The 18,343-nt window shown below is 34.7% G+C and overlaps 1 protein-coding gene across 8 annotated transcripts in view; it reads left to right on the forward strand.

Moving 5' to 3' along the window:
- The window catches only part of AP3B1 (adaptor related protein complex 3 subunit beta 1), a 155,358-nt gene that overhangs the window by 52,648 nt on the left and 84,367 nt on the right, over positions 1–18,343 (forward strand). For all 8 annotated transcript variants that reach the window (XR_003957143.4, XM_030258591.4, XM_072922672.1 and 5 more), the window contains 7 exons: positions 2,654–2,815; positions 4,916–5,013; positions 7,646–7,700; positions 7,780–7,851; positions 10,292–10,354; positions 11,275–11,407; positions 17,009–17,118. Coding sequence is in view for 7 of the 8 variants with exons in the window: in XM_030258591.4 (XP_030114451.1) it covers positions 2,654–2,815; positions 4,916–5,013; positions 7,646–7,700; positions 7,780–7,851; positions 10,292–10,354; positions 11,275–11,407; positions 17,009–17,118 (693 nt within the window). In the remaining variant the exon portion in view is untranslated. The remainder of the gene's footprint in view (positions 1–2,653; positions 2,816–4,915; positions 5,014–7,645; positions 7,701–7,779; positions 7,852–10,291; positions 10,355–11,274; positions 11,408–17,008; positions 17,119–18,343) is intronic.

The following is an 18,343-nucleotide window of genomic DNA, read 5'->3' on the forward strand; positions in this document are numbered from 1 at the left end:
TTCAGTAAAGCCTTTGAAAATGTTTTCCACTGCACTATCCTGGAGAACCTGCTAGCCCGTGGCTTGGATGCATGTATGCTTTGCTGGAGGGACAGGCCCAGAGAGGAGTGGTGGTGTATGGAGTTACATCCAGCTGGTGGCTGGTCACCTGTGCTATTCTGTAGGGCTTGCTACTGGTGCCAGTCCTGTTTAACGCCCTCATTGGTGACCTGGACAAGGGAATGGAGTGCACCCTCAGGCAGCATGCAGGTGACACCAAGCTGGGCGGGAGTGCTGATCTGCTGGAGGGCAGGAAGGCTCTGCAGAGGGATCTGGGCAGGCTGGATCATGGCCTGAGGCCAATGGTGTGAGGTACAACAAGGCCAGTGCTGGTCCTGCCCTTGGATCACAATGATCCCAGGCAGCTCCACAGGCTGGGGCAGAATGGCTGGAAAGGACCTGGAGGTGCTGGTGACAGTGGCTGGAATGAGCCAGGGTGTGCCCAGGTGGCCAAGAAGGCCAATGGCATCCTGGCCTGGATCAGCAATGGTGTGGCCAGCAGGACCAGGGCAGGGATTGTCCCCCTGTACTGGGCACTGGTGAGGCCACCAGCTTCCTGCTTCCAGCTCTGTGCCCCTCATAATAGATAGAAAAGACATTGAAGTCCTGGAGCAATTCCAGAGAAGGGCAACGGAGCTGGCAAAGCATCTGAAGTGCAGCTCCTGTTAGGAGTGCCTGGGAGAAAAGGAGGCAATAACCTGAAAGGAGGTTGTAGCTGGGTCAGCGTCAAGCAACATGACAAGAGGATGTGGCCTCAAGTTGCACCAGGGGAGATTTAGATTGGACATTAGGCAGATTTTTTTCAGTGAAGGTTTTCAAGCGCTGGAATGGGCTGCCTGGGGAAAGGGTAGAGTCAGCAACCCTAGAGATATTTCAATAACTTGTAGACATGGCACTTCATGACATGGTTTAGTGGTGAACTTGGCAGTGCTTGATTAACCATTGGACTATATGAGCTGAAAGGTCTTTTCCAAACCAAATTAATACTATGATTTCTGAACTTACACTTTTATCTTTTTGTCATGGAATATAGGCAGTAGGTCAACTTGAGGCTTTAAGGGTTTTTTTGTGATTGAGTGTTTTCACATTGTCTGGTAACTGTTCTCCATATGTGGAATGATTGATAGAATTTGAAATAACAATTTTTGCACACTAAGGAGCTGCAGGTTTTTAACCTAGTCTTCTGACTCTTTTGCATAATATTTTGCTTTTCTATCCATCGCAATGCCCAAATCATGCAGTATTACATGTCCTCTTTGTCTTAGGGGGTCCTTATGACTACAGATTCTAAATAATTAGGAGTTCATCAACTTGATTTTGATGAATTTCAGTTTATTAAAATAATTTCCCTGTCGTCGTTGTATTGTCATCATCCTTTGTCTGGAATATAATTATTTCCTAATCAGATCTTAGCAGATCTGAGAAAAGAGTTATATTCTAAAATTACAATAAAATATATGATTATGAGAAGATCATCTTAATACTTTTGCTGTTGGGGTATGAAGAAGGACCTTAATCAGATTTAAAATAAAAGTGTTTCCATAAGAGGCGCATGCTGCTTTTTATTGGAATTCTGCTGCTTCAAGTATGTTCCAAACAAACAATTCTTAAACAAAAAAGTCAGAAATGTGAGAGCTCAAGCTGTTTCTTTGTAACAGTTATTAATGACTTAAATACTGTTTCAAACTCAATATTCCTGTTGAATTCAATAGTACTGATCTGCATGTCCGTTAGCAGTCAAGGCAAGGATATTGAAGACTGAATCAATGAAGATTGAATTATCCTCCTCCTGTTAGAGGAAGCTTCTTCAGTGCAGCTTGTGATGCACTGGGATCAGGAAATTTCCTTTCACATTGCCTGTCCTGTAGGCAATGGAGGAATTCAGTTACCACTGGACTTGATATAGCATCCTGGGTTTTTAGTTTAGAATGTGACTGCCACAAAGAATTGTGGGAAGAAAAGTAAGGAAATTAAAGTACTTCAGTTGCTATTGCATAAAATATCTATCAGTTTGCTAGGCATCCTGTAAAGCACTGAGAGCAAAATTGGCATCAAGTAATGAAACTTCCCTTCATATTTCTTCTTTTTAAAACAAATTCAATGTCCGTCCAAATTCTAATAAAAACCAGAATTAAATGACAGTTTTAATTCATTGTCACTTCTTTCCTCCCTCCCCTTGTTCTCCTACCTCTACTGAAGACATTTTTATGGATTCTTTCACTACACCTGAATTTTGATCAAGGCATGCAGTCTTTCCAAGTTTTCTGAAGACCTATATCTTATTTTAATTTCTAGGTATTTTCTGCAAATGCCAATTTTGGATCATGGGCTTTAAGTCCAAAAAATACCTTAAAGACTTTGTTGAATAATAGCAAGGACATTTCATATGTCAATATAACTTATTTCTAAGGAATTTTTGTATATATTGTTAATCTGTTTTTCATGTAAGTGCATCTACTGTTTAAATCAAATGGGTAGAAAAGCCAAAAACTATTTTTAAAAAACATATATAAATCTTGCATGAAACTGTGGTGCTGTATGTTACTTCCTTAATGAATAAAACCTGTTGATTCAAATATTCTGTATATGTCCTTGTCATTTTGTCTTTTGATAGGTTGATGAAGTGGTGGATGAATATAGTGAAAGTAATTTCTATGAATCTGATGAAGAACAGAAAGAAAAGGATCAGAAATTGAAAACCATCTATACTATGGACCCGGATCACAGGCTGCTGTTACGAAATACAAAGCCTCTGCTTCAAAGCCGAAATGCTGCTGTATGACAAATTCCTTTTTGATTAAAATGTTAAATCACAAATAATCTAATTTTTAAAAAAATTTAAAAGATTGAAGAATAAAATCTGCACCTCTTTAAAACTGATGAAAATACCCTTTAGGAGAAGTGTGATGGATGAATCTTGAATTTAACTTAGCTTGTAAGCGAAACATCTAAACTGATTGTGATATGTGCTCCAAATAATACAGACAAACAAAATACTAGAAAAAAGTATGAGAGCATTTGAATCCAACTTAGGTAGTATGTGATGACTCTACTAGAGTAGCTCTTCATGCTACACTCCCAACAGTTTGGATGGCACAAACTGGTACAGTTTATTGGTACAGTTTTATGGAACAGATCTACAAAGAAAATCATACTTGTTATTGATTCACTGATTTGTTCTTTCTTTTGAATCTCACATTTTAAAAGTAGACAATTATGCACCACATTTCTAGAGCAGTTGCCCTGGCAGGGTGCTAGGATAGACATGACATTATAAATATGGTATGCTAGATTATTTCCATGAGATTTTAAAATACAGGTAACTTTTTACAACTAGAAAAAGCCATGCTCCTGGTGAATCATTATGATGTTAATCAGATCACAGAATATTAACTTTCTAACCCGAGATTGTCGTGTTAATCAGGACTAGATGTCTTTTGAGAGAAGTCTTCCAGTGATAATGAATATTCATATAATTGCAAAAACGGTTAGTCCACCATGATTAAGTTTCCTTGCCTATTCTTTATAAGCTAAATAGATCAGGTTATAGTTCTCCATTGAAACGTACTTTAAGATTCTAACTCATGTCCGACTCTTCTCAAAATCATTTATGATCTGGCAGCCCAGCAGACTTAAACAAGTTGATAAAAATTGTACAACTTTTTGCTAAAAATCACTGTTCAGTGTCTATGTTGTTTCTTAATTTCATTTATAGAACAAGTATGTTTGATGTGTTTGCCGTCCCACTTCACTGAGAGGTTCAGCTAGTTATTGCCCTCATTCTGTAAATAATTTATTAAATATGGTATTTATTCTCACACTAACGATCTTTAACTTTCTGGCATAAAGTTAACTGAGATCTTAAAGTGCATTTTGGAAGGTGTTACTGAAATTATGCTACCTTGAATTACTATTACAAATGGGGTTATTCATACTATTCACAGAATTTACCTACAATTAATTTAATTAGTGGCTTTCCATATGACATTATGGTTTTTGTCAGCAGTTAAAGGTACTTGTGGTATATTGCTAAAAATCTTAAAGTTATTTCCTGGCTTTAGATGGTTTTAATTGCTTTGTATTGTTGAATAATATTTTTTCTTTCATTGCTACCAGGATTTAAGATACCAAGTGAAGTGTTACTATGAGGGCTTTACTTGGAGTCTCTGATTTTTTTTTGTTTGAAACAGAGAGTTGAACATGACTTATAGGAAAGGTCCAATGGTTACATGACACTCACCAGCATAAAGATCATATTTTTTCTTTTATTTATGAGAAAATCTGAGAAGAAAAAACCAGGTTTTAAGTTACTTATATCTCAGTCTTCTGAATTTTGTTAGCCTGGATATTGGTATACACCCCTGTAGCTTTTACTTTCTGTTGGATTTGATGCTTTAAAATTTTCCAGTAAAGACATCTATTGTTTTATAAATTGCATAATAGAATAATAGAATGAAAGGTGTTGAGTGGAAACTAGATAAAAGATACTGAACCTGTAGTAATAAAGGAAAAGCAGATTAGAAAAACTTGTAAATAATATTTCTTCATTACTTTGTACAGCTGATGTTAGCCATACTGATTTATCAGGATGTTTGTGATTTAAATTGCCTAGTGTTTTTTCTCTGTCCCTATTTCTATGACCTTCTATTTATTATAGCATACTGTAAATACTGGGAGGAAGTAAAGCTACTTAATTAGTAAAAATATATTTACTCCAATGTTCTTCCTCTGTTTGATTTGCTGTTTTCAAAGACCACAGGTATGCACTTTGTGTTTGAAGAAGAGTGAGCTGGTACTCCTGCAGGTCTGAAGCAAATGTGGTAGATATGAATGATGACTTGAAGCTAACCTGCTGCTCTGAATGTTCTTCCTTTAGGTGGTAATGGCAGTTGCACAGCTTTACTGGCATTTGGCACCAAAATCTGAAGCTGGTATTGTTTCCAAGTCATTGGTGCGTTTACTCCGCAGTAACAGGTAGGTCAAGTCCATACTTCACATCACTGTGTGTACTTTTTTGTGCATATTTGTTTAGCCATAGTTACAAGACTGTAACTATTACAAAATTAATTTAATTTTTGAAATTGTCCTGTAATACTCACTTTCACTCAACAAATGAGGATCACTAAAAGTTATTCCATCATTTTTGATATCCTGTCCAGGGATCATTGGTTATTGTGTTTCATTTGGATGATTTTTGTTCTGACAAGAACATGGCTGCCTAGTTAGTATTTAAATGGAGTCAGTACTAACTGGTTTGTTTAATATCTTGATGTTTTTTAAATTAGTGGAAATCTAGTTATGTTGATTTTGTTACTGTCCTGTTAAGCACTAAAGAAGTCTTCTGATGTATATTTTATTTTCCTGCACTGTAACACAGATCTCAAAATGGGTGAGTTTAGAAGGGAGCACTGGATATTGTCTAGTCCAACTTCCCTATTCATGGAGGGTCTCCAGAAGCACTGTACTCAAGTCTGTGTCCAGTCAGTTTTTGGGAATCTCAGGGGAAGGAGACAACATATATATTAAAATTGATATTGCCACTTGATACTGCTGTATCTTCTGTGTTTCCTTAATCCTTGGATGGCTTTTAAAGAACAAGTTTATATTTAATTCAGAACATTCTGATTTGACTTCATCATTTTCAGTAGTATTTTGTCTGTTTTTCTATGAAAGGTCTTGTCAGCTACATTTCATAAGAGTGTTTCTGCTATTCTTTCATTTGTATATCATAGTTCTTTGTGTAGTGTGCCAATATTTGCTGCACAGAAGTGATTTTCTTCCCTGTTCAGTTTTTAGATTTTGAACTTCCATGTATTTGTATGAAAAGCCTTGAAGGGTTTACATGAGACAATATTAATTGTTTTTAAAATAACTTTTAAATTAAAAATGGTATTTTTGGCTGGAACTTCATTGTGAGGATAATTTACTTTTTAAATCAGTTTTGTCAAACAGACACAAAGGCTTTAAAAAAAAATCATTTTTGTGTGTCTGGCAAGATTACGCATCCTAGATATACCTTAACTTTTGTAAGCCCTGCCATCAAAGAGTTCTTTCTCTAAAAGTTCTGCAGCTCAATATCTCTATTGTTTAAAAGTTGGTAAATAAGTAACATGGGACTTGGTAGTGTATTAATTCTTTTATTTCAGATAAGAATGAATCACTATTGGTTTTGTGTTTGGCTTCATAGTACAGTATGCTTCCCATTCTTTTTATGCAAAGATGACTAAAGTGCCTAAAGCACTTGGCAGATAATATATAAACTCATGATCACATGTTGAAAGGATCATTTGTACGTGGTTTATTGCTTGTTTATACTCAGTTTTCATTAAAAGTCGCTTCTTTCCTGTATCTCAACTAGTACCTTAAATGACACTAGTCTTCTGATTTTTCTGTCTTTTCTGTTTTCTGTTACCATTCTGGATGAAACACTTCTGCTTTTAGAACCACTTCAAAATAAGCTGTTGCTGTTTGCCCTTGAAGTTATTTGCCTGTGGCCTTCAAATTAATGTCAACTAAGCTATAATCTAGTTAGGGTGAGAGTGCCCAGAAGGGCATCTCATAGCAATTTCCAGTCTTGCTTCATCATGTGTAGCTGACTCTTGCCATGCACGTATGTAAGAATTGCATAAAATTGGTTTAAAAGATCTTAAGTACTTCTCTATTATCACTTTTCTTTGTAAGCAACATCTGTAATTACCTTAGGGCTATTAGACAGTTTTGAGTAAGAGGAGATAATGGGTATGATGATTTCTCTGTCAGGGTGAGATTTGTAGCATGCAGGGATTTGAGCACTCAGGGTTCAGAAATATTGTGTGTAAGTTATTACTTAGTTTTTAAGCAATTGGTGACACAAAGTCTGTGCTTTAAAAGCTTCAGACTAGTATCCAGATTTCTTTTTGCTCACTTATGTCAAGGCTTTTAAACTCATATATTAATGATGAGAATGCCTTCTCCAAACATGTGTAATGTTTTTGTATTACATTATTGTCTATCTCTTGCAAAGTCTATTATGTAAAAGTATTTATTAGTTTTTTTATAGATGTATATGTCTGTCAGTGAATACACTTGAGTCACGGGAGATCCTGGATTTTTAGAAAAATTCTTAAGAGAAAAATGTCATAGCATTTCTTGCTAATTGTGCAAGGATTAACTGTTCTTCTAATTAATGCAGTTATTTCAAGTCTGCAGATAAAGCTTGTGTATTTTTGTTCTCAGCTATGTCATCCTGAAATACTTATTTTAAGAAGGTGTATGAAATGTAAGGCTTTTTTAAGCTATTTCCATTATATTAAAATGGTAAATGTAATTCTGGTTTGAACAAATACCCATGACCTACAAAAGGCACCATTGCACTGGTTTCAAGTAAGTATTTTTGTGTATTGGTGTTTTAAAAAATGAGAGCCTGGTTTCATCATGCATCTCTCTTCCTGTGAATCAAATGATGAAGCTGGCAGTTGGCAATAAGCTTTGCCTTCTATGTTTATGCCAAAACAAATGGGTAACTAACTTGATGTTCAAATAGGATTTGACTTTTTTTGCCGTGTTGAATTATTCTGTGTATCAGTAATTTTTTGGAATAACTCTTATTTTTCTTTTCACATTCTAGAGAGGTGCAGTATATTGTCCTGCAAAATATTGCCACTATGTCAATACAAAGAAAGGTATACCCTATTTAGAATTTTTTAAATCACACTGTATACAAAACACTGGAGAGTTACTTAAATATATTCTGATTTTCAGGGTATGTTTGAACCTTATCTGAAGAGTTTCTATGTTAGATCAACTGATCCAACTATGATCAAAACACTCAAGGTGAGTTTATTAAAGGCAAATTTTTCTATATACTGCTGGACGAAAGCAATTTGCAACAGAAAGGTAAAATGTTTTTCACTGATACAACACAGGTCACTCTATACAGTTTCTTTATCTCACTGAGAAGTATGGAGGCCTTTAGTTAAGTCCACAAGGGGCCTTCAGGCTTGTCAAGCTGTGTGAAAGATTCTGTTACTGTGTTGCAGGTTGAAGAATGGCTGTATTTTCCACCAGAGCTTTTAGGACCCTTCAGTGATAGAAAGCATCATAATTTTTTTTCTACCAGGTATTCTACCATTGAGAGTTTGACTATTTCATGGGAAGAAAAGAGTCTTTAATACTGCTAACTTAAAAAGAGTTTAAATCTGTTCCTCTGTACAAAATGGGGCAATGTTTGAGTTCCAAATTTTCTTTGAAGTCAGCATTTGACAGAAGTACTTTAGGCTTTCCTCAAGGCCACATCTCAATGCATGTTTCCAGCTGTTGTCATGTTGCTTTCTCTGTAGTAATTCTTTAACAAATGTGAAATCCTTGACAAAACAATGGCTAAAAAAGTGTCTACTATTATGTGCCTTTTCTCTTGTTTAGATTTAGATTGTCATAGGCACTTATGTTTAGGCGTGGAAGGTAGTTTTCTGAAAGAAACAATATTTTTTCCTTATCTTTGTTTTACATGCATATTGCACTTACATTATATGTGCAAGAGTGGTGTAGTACAAGATGCCTATACCAAAACTATCATGTTTACATACAAAATAAATACATATTTGTATTGTATACCAACAGTAAGACTTAAATAAATTTGAGGCTGTTGGAAGCAAAAAGATATTCTCTATGTTTTAAGGAATATTGTGACTGCCTTACTGTTATCCAAGAATAGTCAGTCGAAAAAAAATAATAGAAAGTTGATGTATTTAAATTCCCATATTAATTGATAATATATTGGAGAAGAGGTGGAGAAGTAGAAATTGTGGTTTTTTTCTTTCATTGTTTCATTTGTTTCATGATGGCTGAAAAATTTAGAAGACCCTAAACTTCTACATAAGTAAAAAAACCTTGTGGTTTTCTCCCTCTTCTACTTCTGTAGTTCAAGCCTACCTATTTCAAAATAGAATGGTGAGACCCATGGATGTAATTTATATGTAGGAGCACCCTTGATTTTATCTCCTGTGCTTATGGATTTCTGTTTTTTTTTTTTTTATTATTATTTTCAAACATCAAGTTTGCTTTTTTGATCACTGGTTAGCATTGAGCTTGTATTTTCACAGTAACCTATTTTAATCACAAATACTCAGTTATAATTAGTTGTTATCATCTCAGAGTCTATAGTTTTCTGAACAGTTAAGGTTTTTTCCCTATTACGAGCATTACTTTGCAGACAGTGTGTTGATTTTTTTTTCCTGATTTATTAATTAGCCTTCTACTATTTGGAACTCTTACACAGCTTTTCGTAGTCAGCCTTTGTCTTCCTATGCGTGAAAACTGTAGCATCAGTTGAAAACATTGTCACCTGTCTTCTTACTTTCCCAGTTCATATGTGAAAAAGGCCAGTGAAGATATTTGTGATGTTTCATTGATAGCCACCCTATACTGTAAAATAATCTCCTTTTCTCTTGCATGTTTCTGTTTTTCATTTATCCTCTTTCTTTCTATGCAGTTCTAGATACATATCTTTAAGAGCCTTTTGTAATATGTCTTAAGAAATTGTTTTGAAGTACAGGTCGACTGTATCATTAGAGTATACTTTTCTGGATGTCTTGAAGTTAAAAAATACCAACATATTTCCGAGGCTTGACTTTTCTTTGGGGGACAGGGTTGTGTTTTCAGTTTACTTCAAAGTTGAAACAGCCTGGAAGCATCGCATCCTAACAATACATGCCAAGTATTGTATATCATCCTTTTGTTCACCAGGAACAAAGAGGAGGGCTTCCAGGGTCTGATGTTTTTGTTGTTGAATGAGATCTGAGGAATCTCATAGATGCAAATGTTTCATTCCTGAGTTTAAAGGTCTTTTATTACAGTTCATCTGAATATAATGGGCAATTTATTTCTCCCATGATGTAGTTGTGACTTCCGTTATTTCTTCTTACACGGTTGTGTGGTTCTTATATGCTAAGGCCTGTTGTATAACATTGGTAAACTGACAGAAGTATTTCAAGCCCAATTGATATTCAATGAAACACTAAATCTCGGGCTCATAAAAAAGTACATCACTGAACCCCAGAGTCCTGCTTTGTAAACTTTGCTAGTACTTGCAAGAAAAATATGCCTTCTGAGCACATTCTGAGTGGTACCAGTTTGTATTGATATCTGGTATACTCTGTTGAATTCTGAGTGATATTTTTAATATATATTTTTTATACAATAAAAGTATAGTGTACAAGTGCTACTGTTTGTAATATTTTAACTTTTGACAATATACTGGGTTTTTTTCTTGCAGCTTGAAATCATGACAAATTTAGCAAATGAAGCCAACATATCAACTCTGCTTCGAGAATTTCAGGTTTGTGCAAAAGAGTGGTTTTTTGTACTTATGGTCTCTTTTTCTGTTGTCGGATGTTTCTCCAAGGCTTATATTTTTCAAGTTTAAGTATTTTCAAGGATGAAATGTTCCAAATATGGAAATTAAAGCATCTCATACTGTAACGGATAAAGGAGCTATTTATATATAGAAAGGAATCCAAATATTTTGTTTCTCACTCTCCTTCCAGCTACCAAAAAAAAAAAAAAAAAGAAAAAGTGATGAGAAAAACTCAATCATCCCCATATTCTTAAACACAAATTCCAGCAAGTTGACTGACACTATAAGTCACTATGTGACAGGGTCTTAATTTTAGCAGTATGTGGCCATTAGCATTTTTTGCCAAACCTCATTTCCATAAGTAATTTGATTAAATTGTGTTAATTTTCTCCAATATCTTTATGTACCAGCAAGATCTTCTGCCTATGTTGTGAAATAGTGTCTGTCCTTTCTTTCTTCTTTGCTTGTGACATCTATTTGCATTGCTTCAGTTGTCTGGCTGGATTTCTGTGAAAGGTACTGGTTCTCAGGCAGGTAGGTTATTCATAGTTTCGCAGATGCTCCTAGATAAATGAACTGAAACCTCTCTGAAGAGAGAGCTCATCAACTCCTCCAGCCTTGCACACAAACTAATGGCTGTTTTTGGGTAACTGCCCCCTGCCCCAAGCTTTCTTGAAATCAGAGGTTTGCATGGCCGTGGGTGACCAAAGCTTGCAAGAAAATGTCTTCTACAAGTGACAATGAGGTGAAAAATTGTAGCTAAGCTTAATTTATTGTGTATAAAATGTGTATTGTAGCTAAGCTTAATTTATTATACAGTATGTTTGCCTCATGAGAATCATATGGTAAGTCTTTGTCTGACAAGAGTTATATATTGACTAACAAAAGTCCTGTTTCTTTAGACTTACGTGAAAAGCCAAGACAAGCAGTTTGCTGCAGCTACGATTCAGGCTATAGGCAGATGTGCAACTAACATCACCGAAGTGACTGACACGTGCCTTAATGGCCTTGTCTGTTTGCTGTCCAACAGGGATGGTAAGCTAAAGTTCTCTTTGTTTTCTGGATAGCTGATAGCATGAAACATTTTCTTAGAGAGAACCACACAGATCTTCAGGTCACGTCAAGAAGTGAGAGTTGACTTCTTAAGAATTTGGCTGACAGCTGGATAAAAATCCTGAATTTCCAAAGGCTCTGATATTCACCGAATAGTTACTTTCTCTTCTGACAGAAAAATTAATTTGTCGTGTTCCTCAATTACATGTTTACCTACTTTTTCTTAAAATGCTGTGATTATTAAAGTATTCTGTTTTGATTATCTTAGGTAGCAATAGTTATTTACAAGTTAAAGTGCATCAAAGCAGTTAGCCTGTAGAGGGTGCTGAAAGCTTGGAATTTTTTTTTGTAGTGCATCAATACCTAAATGAAAACACATATTAAATACTTATAGGACAAATGGCCGCAAATTTGGTTTTGTACTCTAGCCTTCTGTTATTTTTGGGCAGTGAAACGAAGTTTCAAATCATTAGGGAACACAACAAGGAGCAGATAAAATCAGAGAAGGTATAGCAGCACAGTAAGTCAATACTTAATAATATTGTATTTCTTACTAGTTACCAATGAATATGGCAGAGTCTTATTTCATAAGAAGTCAGTAATATATGTTAATAAATAATGTCAGGAAGGAGCAAAAGCATAATTGGGGAGTGTCCTGGAGTAGTTCAAATAGTTCAAAGAACTAGTGATGTACTAGTGCTCTTGGCTTTGAAAAGCAGTATTAATGCCTCTGTATATCTCCTGGACATATTTTTCGTGGTAATCCTGAGAAGGCCTTTATTAGAGATGTCATTTTGGCAACACATACTTGGCCAGTGAGCCACTACTGCACACAGAGCTTTCTCTTATTTGTTTTATGAACTGAGATGTCATTCTCAACCACCTCATCTTGTACCAGAAATTCTTGAGTGGCCTCAGTGTATATCTTGGTATTTTTAATATATGTGACTTTCATTTCTTAGTGCTGTAGATCTTATTTCTGTTTAGGCCTTTCTGATTATCAGCTGCATTTAAAATATCTTCCCATATTGTGTTATAAACCCATGTCTGCACAGTGCACCTTTTTGTATTATTTTCAGCAACAACCATAGTAAAAATGCAAGCTTCAAAGGTTGCTCTTGATTTTGCCTGATTCTTCTAGCAACCTTCCTCTGAGTAGGCTTCCTTCAGCATGTACAAATTTCCATATGTCTTCTGTTTTAAATTAAATAATAAAACTGTCACTTCAGAATACAGATTTTGTTACTTAACAGTCTGTTTTCTTGCTTTATTTTTATTTTGCTAAAAAGGAATCAAGATAAGAGGAAAAAGGTTTTTTCCTTTTATCATAGATTATCACTTTAATATTTTCTTCAGAGTGATTCAATATATATATGTATATATTTATATACACACATATATGCATGTGCATGTATACAAAGGTCTGTCTCAACAAGATCAGTTTCATGTCTGTTTCTAAGTAGTTGTCTAGCAAATAAAATTATCTTCTTGTGCTTACTGTTCTAAAAGACTGCAAAGGATATATTGAGGATCTTCTAAAGCTGGCAGCTGGCAAATTGCTTTACCATAGCTGCAGTGTCTTCATTCCTTCTTTCAAGGAATGAATAGAATGGCATAATTTACATGGTACCTTTCCCCAGGTGGCAGGAAATTACTGATAGTCACAGCTTACTGAACGTAAGAGTTTTGGTATGGTAAGGTAATAAAAAAGAGATTTAGCATAGTGAATGAGAATAGCTTTAAGAGTCTTGGTTAATCTTGCTTTCCCCCATCCTTAACTGTTAAAGTATGCAAGCAATCTGTTTGCTCTGCTGCTTCTTTCGTGGTCATTTGAAGCCTGGAAGTAGTCCTGCTGCTTTGTGTAGCATGAAGCACAAGCTGGTAGGTCCAGGAGGTTCTGAGGTCTGTGACAGCAGAGTCAGCTGTGCTTTCTCAGTACTATTTTGTTATTATGAAGAATTCACTTGAGTGCAGAAGAGAGATGCTCATACTAATTTTACCAAACCATAACAGTATCCTGAAGTACAAGCTTGTGGGAAAAGTGCCTTCTGATTCTATGTGCTTATAATTGTAGATACAACCCAACACTCAGGATATCTTGGGTATATCTGACACAAGAGCTTTACAGCTAATCATTCTGCAACTTGGGTGATAAGAGGCAGAACATTGTTTCGGAAACAAGGATATCAATAACTGCTCTTGAAATTTTCTTTGCATGCTTAGAAGTGACCTAAAGTCAGAATTTTCTTGCTCAGGAAAACTGTGGTATGTGGGGAAAAAACTGGATAACATTTGAACTACAGAAATGCAACAGATTCTAGAAATTTCAGTGGTGAGACACCTTAATGAATGATTATCACAAGCTAAACTTGACTGACTCTCAAGAGACTGTTTTTGTAAGGCCATATTGAGGGCTGAGAATTCTTTTCCTTCCTCATCTGCTGAAGGAAGGACAAAAAGAAAAGTTGTTTTCTTTCTCTACTGTGACATTTGGCATTTGACTGATGCATTTCCTTTAAGCAATTGTATTGATAGTTTAAACTGACTGTCCCACTGTGACATAAAAGTAATTTCAGATGTTAGAGACACATTTTAGGAATTACATAGGGATTACAGGAAGTCTCTTGTCTGACTGTACTGCATATACTAGAAATCCTGCAGGTTTTTCTTAGATGGGTGACTTCCATTTTCTGTTGGAAGTTGAAGGTTGAATGCTAGCATGGTTGTAGAATGTATAGCTAAAACATTTTTTGCCCTGCAAATCTATATGAAATTGCAAGTAATAAAATTACTGGAACTGTTAATACATCTGGTAACTAGTACATATCTCTTCTAATTACTGTTAGAATGGCATAAAGAAAAGCAACTTGTAGCATCCAGTTTATATGTATTAATAGGGTTTCTGAGATTCGTTTTTGATGTTATAAGGATGGAAAAGTTAACAGGGTAAAAGCTTAAACTTTGGCTAGTTCTGAGAAGCAGAAAGTTAGGTCTGTCTGGATAATTAGCTGTAGTGATTAGTTTGTTTTTAACCCTAACAGCATTGTTAGTAACCCTAATAACAGAATGGTTTGGGTTAGAAGTGACCTTTAAATTTCATGTAGTCCAACCTCCCTGCTATGGGCAGGGACACATTGCACAGACCAAGTGGCTCAGAATTCCATCTAACCTGAGCTTGAATAGTTTTGGGGAAGGAACACCCACCAAAATGGCATCCTGTCCAAAACCAGCTGATCCAGTTTTGCTGCTTTTAGAAAAAGTGGTTATACAAACTATAGACTGTGGATAAATTAGTCTTCACTTGAATGTTTTAGTTGCTGCAACAGTGGGTTATATGTGAAAGAAAATTTGATGCAACATTAATGGTTTCAAATGTTGTATTTCAGAATTCACTTTTTGAATGTTCTCTGGTAATACACTCCACGCTGAGATGATTTTTTGAGTTTCTGTTATAATGCAGCCAAATTCTCAATTATGGAAGAAGTCTTTAAGAAGTTCTAAAGCTTACTGTCTGCTGCGTTGTTAATTTTTTTGCATACATCATTATTTGACAAACTGGAATAACGTATGACTGAGTATATTTTAAGTTTTTCAGAAGTTGTCAGGCTTAAGGGTCTTCAGAGATTGTCCAGCTTAGTAAATTCCACATTGCTTCAAAATTTTTAGAAGAAACTAAAATAACTGAAACTGCTGGTACCCCGTGTAGTCTTCTTTATTGATAAATGCATTCCTGATCAGATCTTCTGTGGTTTTCAGACTTCATTGTAAGAATTTAATTTACTTTTTATAACCCTTTAGATATTATTTAGACTGTTTCAAAATTGTTGTGTTCATTTATCATTGCCTTGTATGGACTTCCTCTTTGATCATTCTAGTAGGAGTTACATTTTAAAATTTTCTTACTGCACATTCAGAATGCTTGTTTTGTCTTCTCTTCTACTATTTTGCTGGAGTTCATTATGGTTTTGAACAGAACTGTTTCTCTTTTATTTCTGTTCATTTTTGATATCCTTTGTGTGCACAAAGTAAGCCTCAAAGAGTATGACTATGCCAGTCCTCATTCTGATGCAAATGCATTTTGATTTTGTTTGTATTTTTTTCCAGTATTTAGACTTTTGAAAATAACCATACTAGTCTACAATTGTTTAGAATTGTAATTAACAAATTGTTTACAATCTTGTTTATTTTCTTTAAATTTGCTCCCACAGATAGCATTAAAGTAGTTCCTATGGTGACATCTCATCTGCTGCAGTTGATATTACCACAGTCAGTTTTACATTGTCAGCAAGTGGTTTTAATAATGACTTCATGTGCACTCATTTTTTTGAGTTCAGTTTTATTTTTCTTAACTGTTCAGTGTATCACAAAATGCTGAATGATGAAAGTTGCCATTCCAATGTTCCCCACTATAAATATTCCAGTTTGTAATTTTCAAGTTTCAAGAATTGGCTTCCTATTTTAATATCTGGCAAAATACAGTGTAAATTAAATTGATCTGTAGGATTGTGCAGGACCTTGAGATGTTAACCTTGTTTCAAGAAGTTAGTCTAGAAAAATGACAGATGTCATATCAAATAAAAGATGACACAAAAAGCTACAAGCAAAAATCTAAGCATTTCAGAGGCATATGATATAATGATATGCTCAGAGCTCTTCAAAAGCCTTTCTCCATAAAGAAGTTTGCTTTCTCAAAAATCCCAAAACAACAAGGAAACCCACAACTTCCCAAAATTTAGACATGTGTGCCCCATATTGTTGTACTGAACCTTGAGCATGCTTGATTGCTGAATGAAGGATGCATGTGTCAGATTAACTCAGAGAGAAATGCATTAATAACTCTGTTTAACAAATGGTAGTTAGGCTTCTTCATCTTTCCATACATGAGTTTACTCTTGCATGGAAGCTTATCTCTGCTCATGTGTGGTCTTCTCAGCTTCAAAAATTGTACATTTCATACAAGTCGATCAGTCTGTGAATGTTACTTGTTGCAGTAGTTAAGCACTCCAGTGCATGACTTTGGCATGAATCTTTAAACAGCTTGCTATTTAGATGCTTCATTTGAATGTACTAGAGATTAGGTTACAGACCTGAGAGAAACTGTTTAGATGCAGAAACATTCTTTGCATTTAGAAAAAATGCAAAGGAGTTGTTTAGATATTTCTCTAGCGTACGAATGAGGTGTTACTTTTAATTCAAGCATTTTTATTCTCATTGCAGACTACAAATTACTTTTGAATATGCATAATTTTAATGAAAATCAGATTTGTTTTTACACTGTTCCTCAATTTTATACGAAAAATCTGAATTTCAGCTTCACTAAAAAGCAGTTTCATACAATATATACCAGGTTGGTATTTTTACATTTAGAATGTTTGTGTCCTCTTTTTGTGAGTTGTAACATGATTCAGAAAGCTGAACTTAATATTACTTAGTAGGACGGTTTACCTATTTCTTACCAAATTAATATAATTAGCTCTGCTAAGTGTATTTGGAAGGCTTTTACATCTTTTACAATCAATTATTTATGGCTTTTTCTTTTGCATAAATGCTTTTAAAATTAATAATTTGTTTTGTCTAAAACAGAAATCGTAGTTGCTGAAAGTGTTGTTGTCATTAAGAAACTACTGCAAACCCAGCCAGCACACCATGGTGAAATTATTAAACATATGGCCAAGCTCTTAGATAACATTACGGTGAGTATTTGTTCACACACTCTTATTTGTCTTATCAACTAATAGTGAGATTTTTATCTCCTTCTAATTTGTGCTGTAAATGGAAGTAGGTATATTAGAGAAATTCAAATTTTTTTTTTCTTTTTGACATAAAATATATTTTTCATTATCTTAATGGAAAAGAAGTAGAAGCTTTCAGATGGCTCAAATTTGTGCCTTAATTCTGGGAAGCCATTTTTAAAGAGATCCCTGGAAATGCTGGGTATTGCTAGTACTGTTACTCCCAGATGAATAGGAGGTTTAGAATGTGGGGTGAGTAAATTGAAATGAAAATAATCAGTTAACTTAAGGATTATTAGCCAGTTGTGTTTGTGATTTGGAGTTTGAAAGTTTTATTTTAAACCATTTTCCCCAAATTATATGACCTTCTCATGGTATCAGACATGCTACTGTGAGTGTGTTGCAGTGCCTTGAAGTTGCATTTTTATCTTCTGGGTATTTGAGATTCTGTGGCATTTAACATTAGAATTTGAATTATTCCCTATTATCTGTCTTTAGACTTAATTGACCTTTAGGTATGCAAATACTTAGTTCCCAAATTCTCCTCACAGGCCCAGTAATTGATAAAACTTTTAGTGATCTGTCCTATATTAGAGTATAGGTATGACATCCAGTAGCTATCTATTATATCCTAAATCGAAGATGTCAGAATTTGATCTGTCAACAATTATTTTTCTGTTGAGAACTGTTTAATTTCATAAAATTACATATTTAACTGTTGATTTTCACAAAATTACATATTTTTTGATAATGGAGCAATTTCTAAATTAGTGAACCTTCATTTCTCCATAGCTGAATTCAGCAAAGTTTGGAGTATTAAAAGAAAAAGACAGATGGTATTCTTGGTTCATGCTTACTGAAAAATAAAATAACTCTTTGGCTGCTAAGAGCTGATCATCAGTTTGTAACTGATATAAAGAAAATAAATTCTGAATTGCTCATATCAAAATAAGATACTGTTGCTAATTAAATATCAAAGTAAGTAATACCTCATGTATTATAATTGCCTATATTTTAAGAAAATTTGTGCAATATTCTGATGGGATATTACAATCTCAAAAACAATGTTCTGCCACTTTACCAAATGAGTTTGGCATATTATTTCCACATGTTCTATAAGAGATAATAGTTATTTTTCTAAATATTCTGTTTAAAACTTACAAGAGTTTTGTAGCTATTTTTTATA

The sequence above is a fragment of the Taeniopygia guttata genome, chromosome Z, assembly GCF_048771995.1.
Source record: "Taeniopygia guttata chromosome Z, bTaeGut7.mat, whole genome shotgun sequence".
In the NCBI taxonomy this organism is placed as follows: domain Eukaryota; kingdom Metazoa; phylum Chordata; class Aves; order Passeriformes; family Estrildidae; genus Taeniopygia; species Taeniopygia guttata.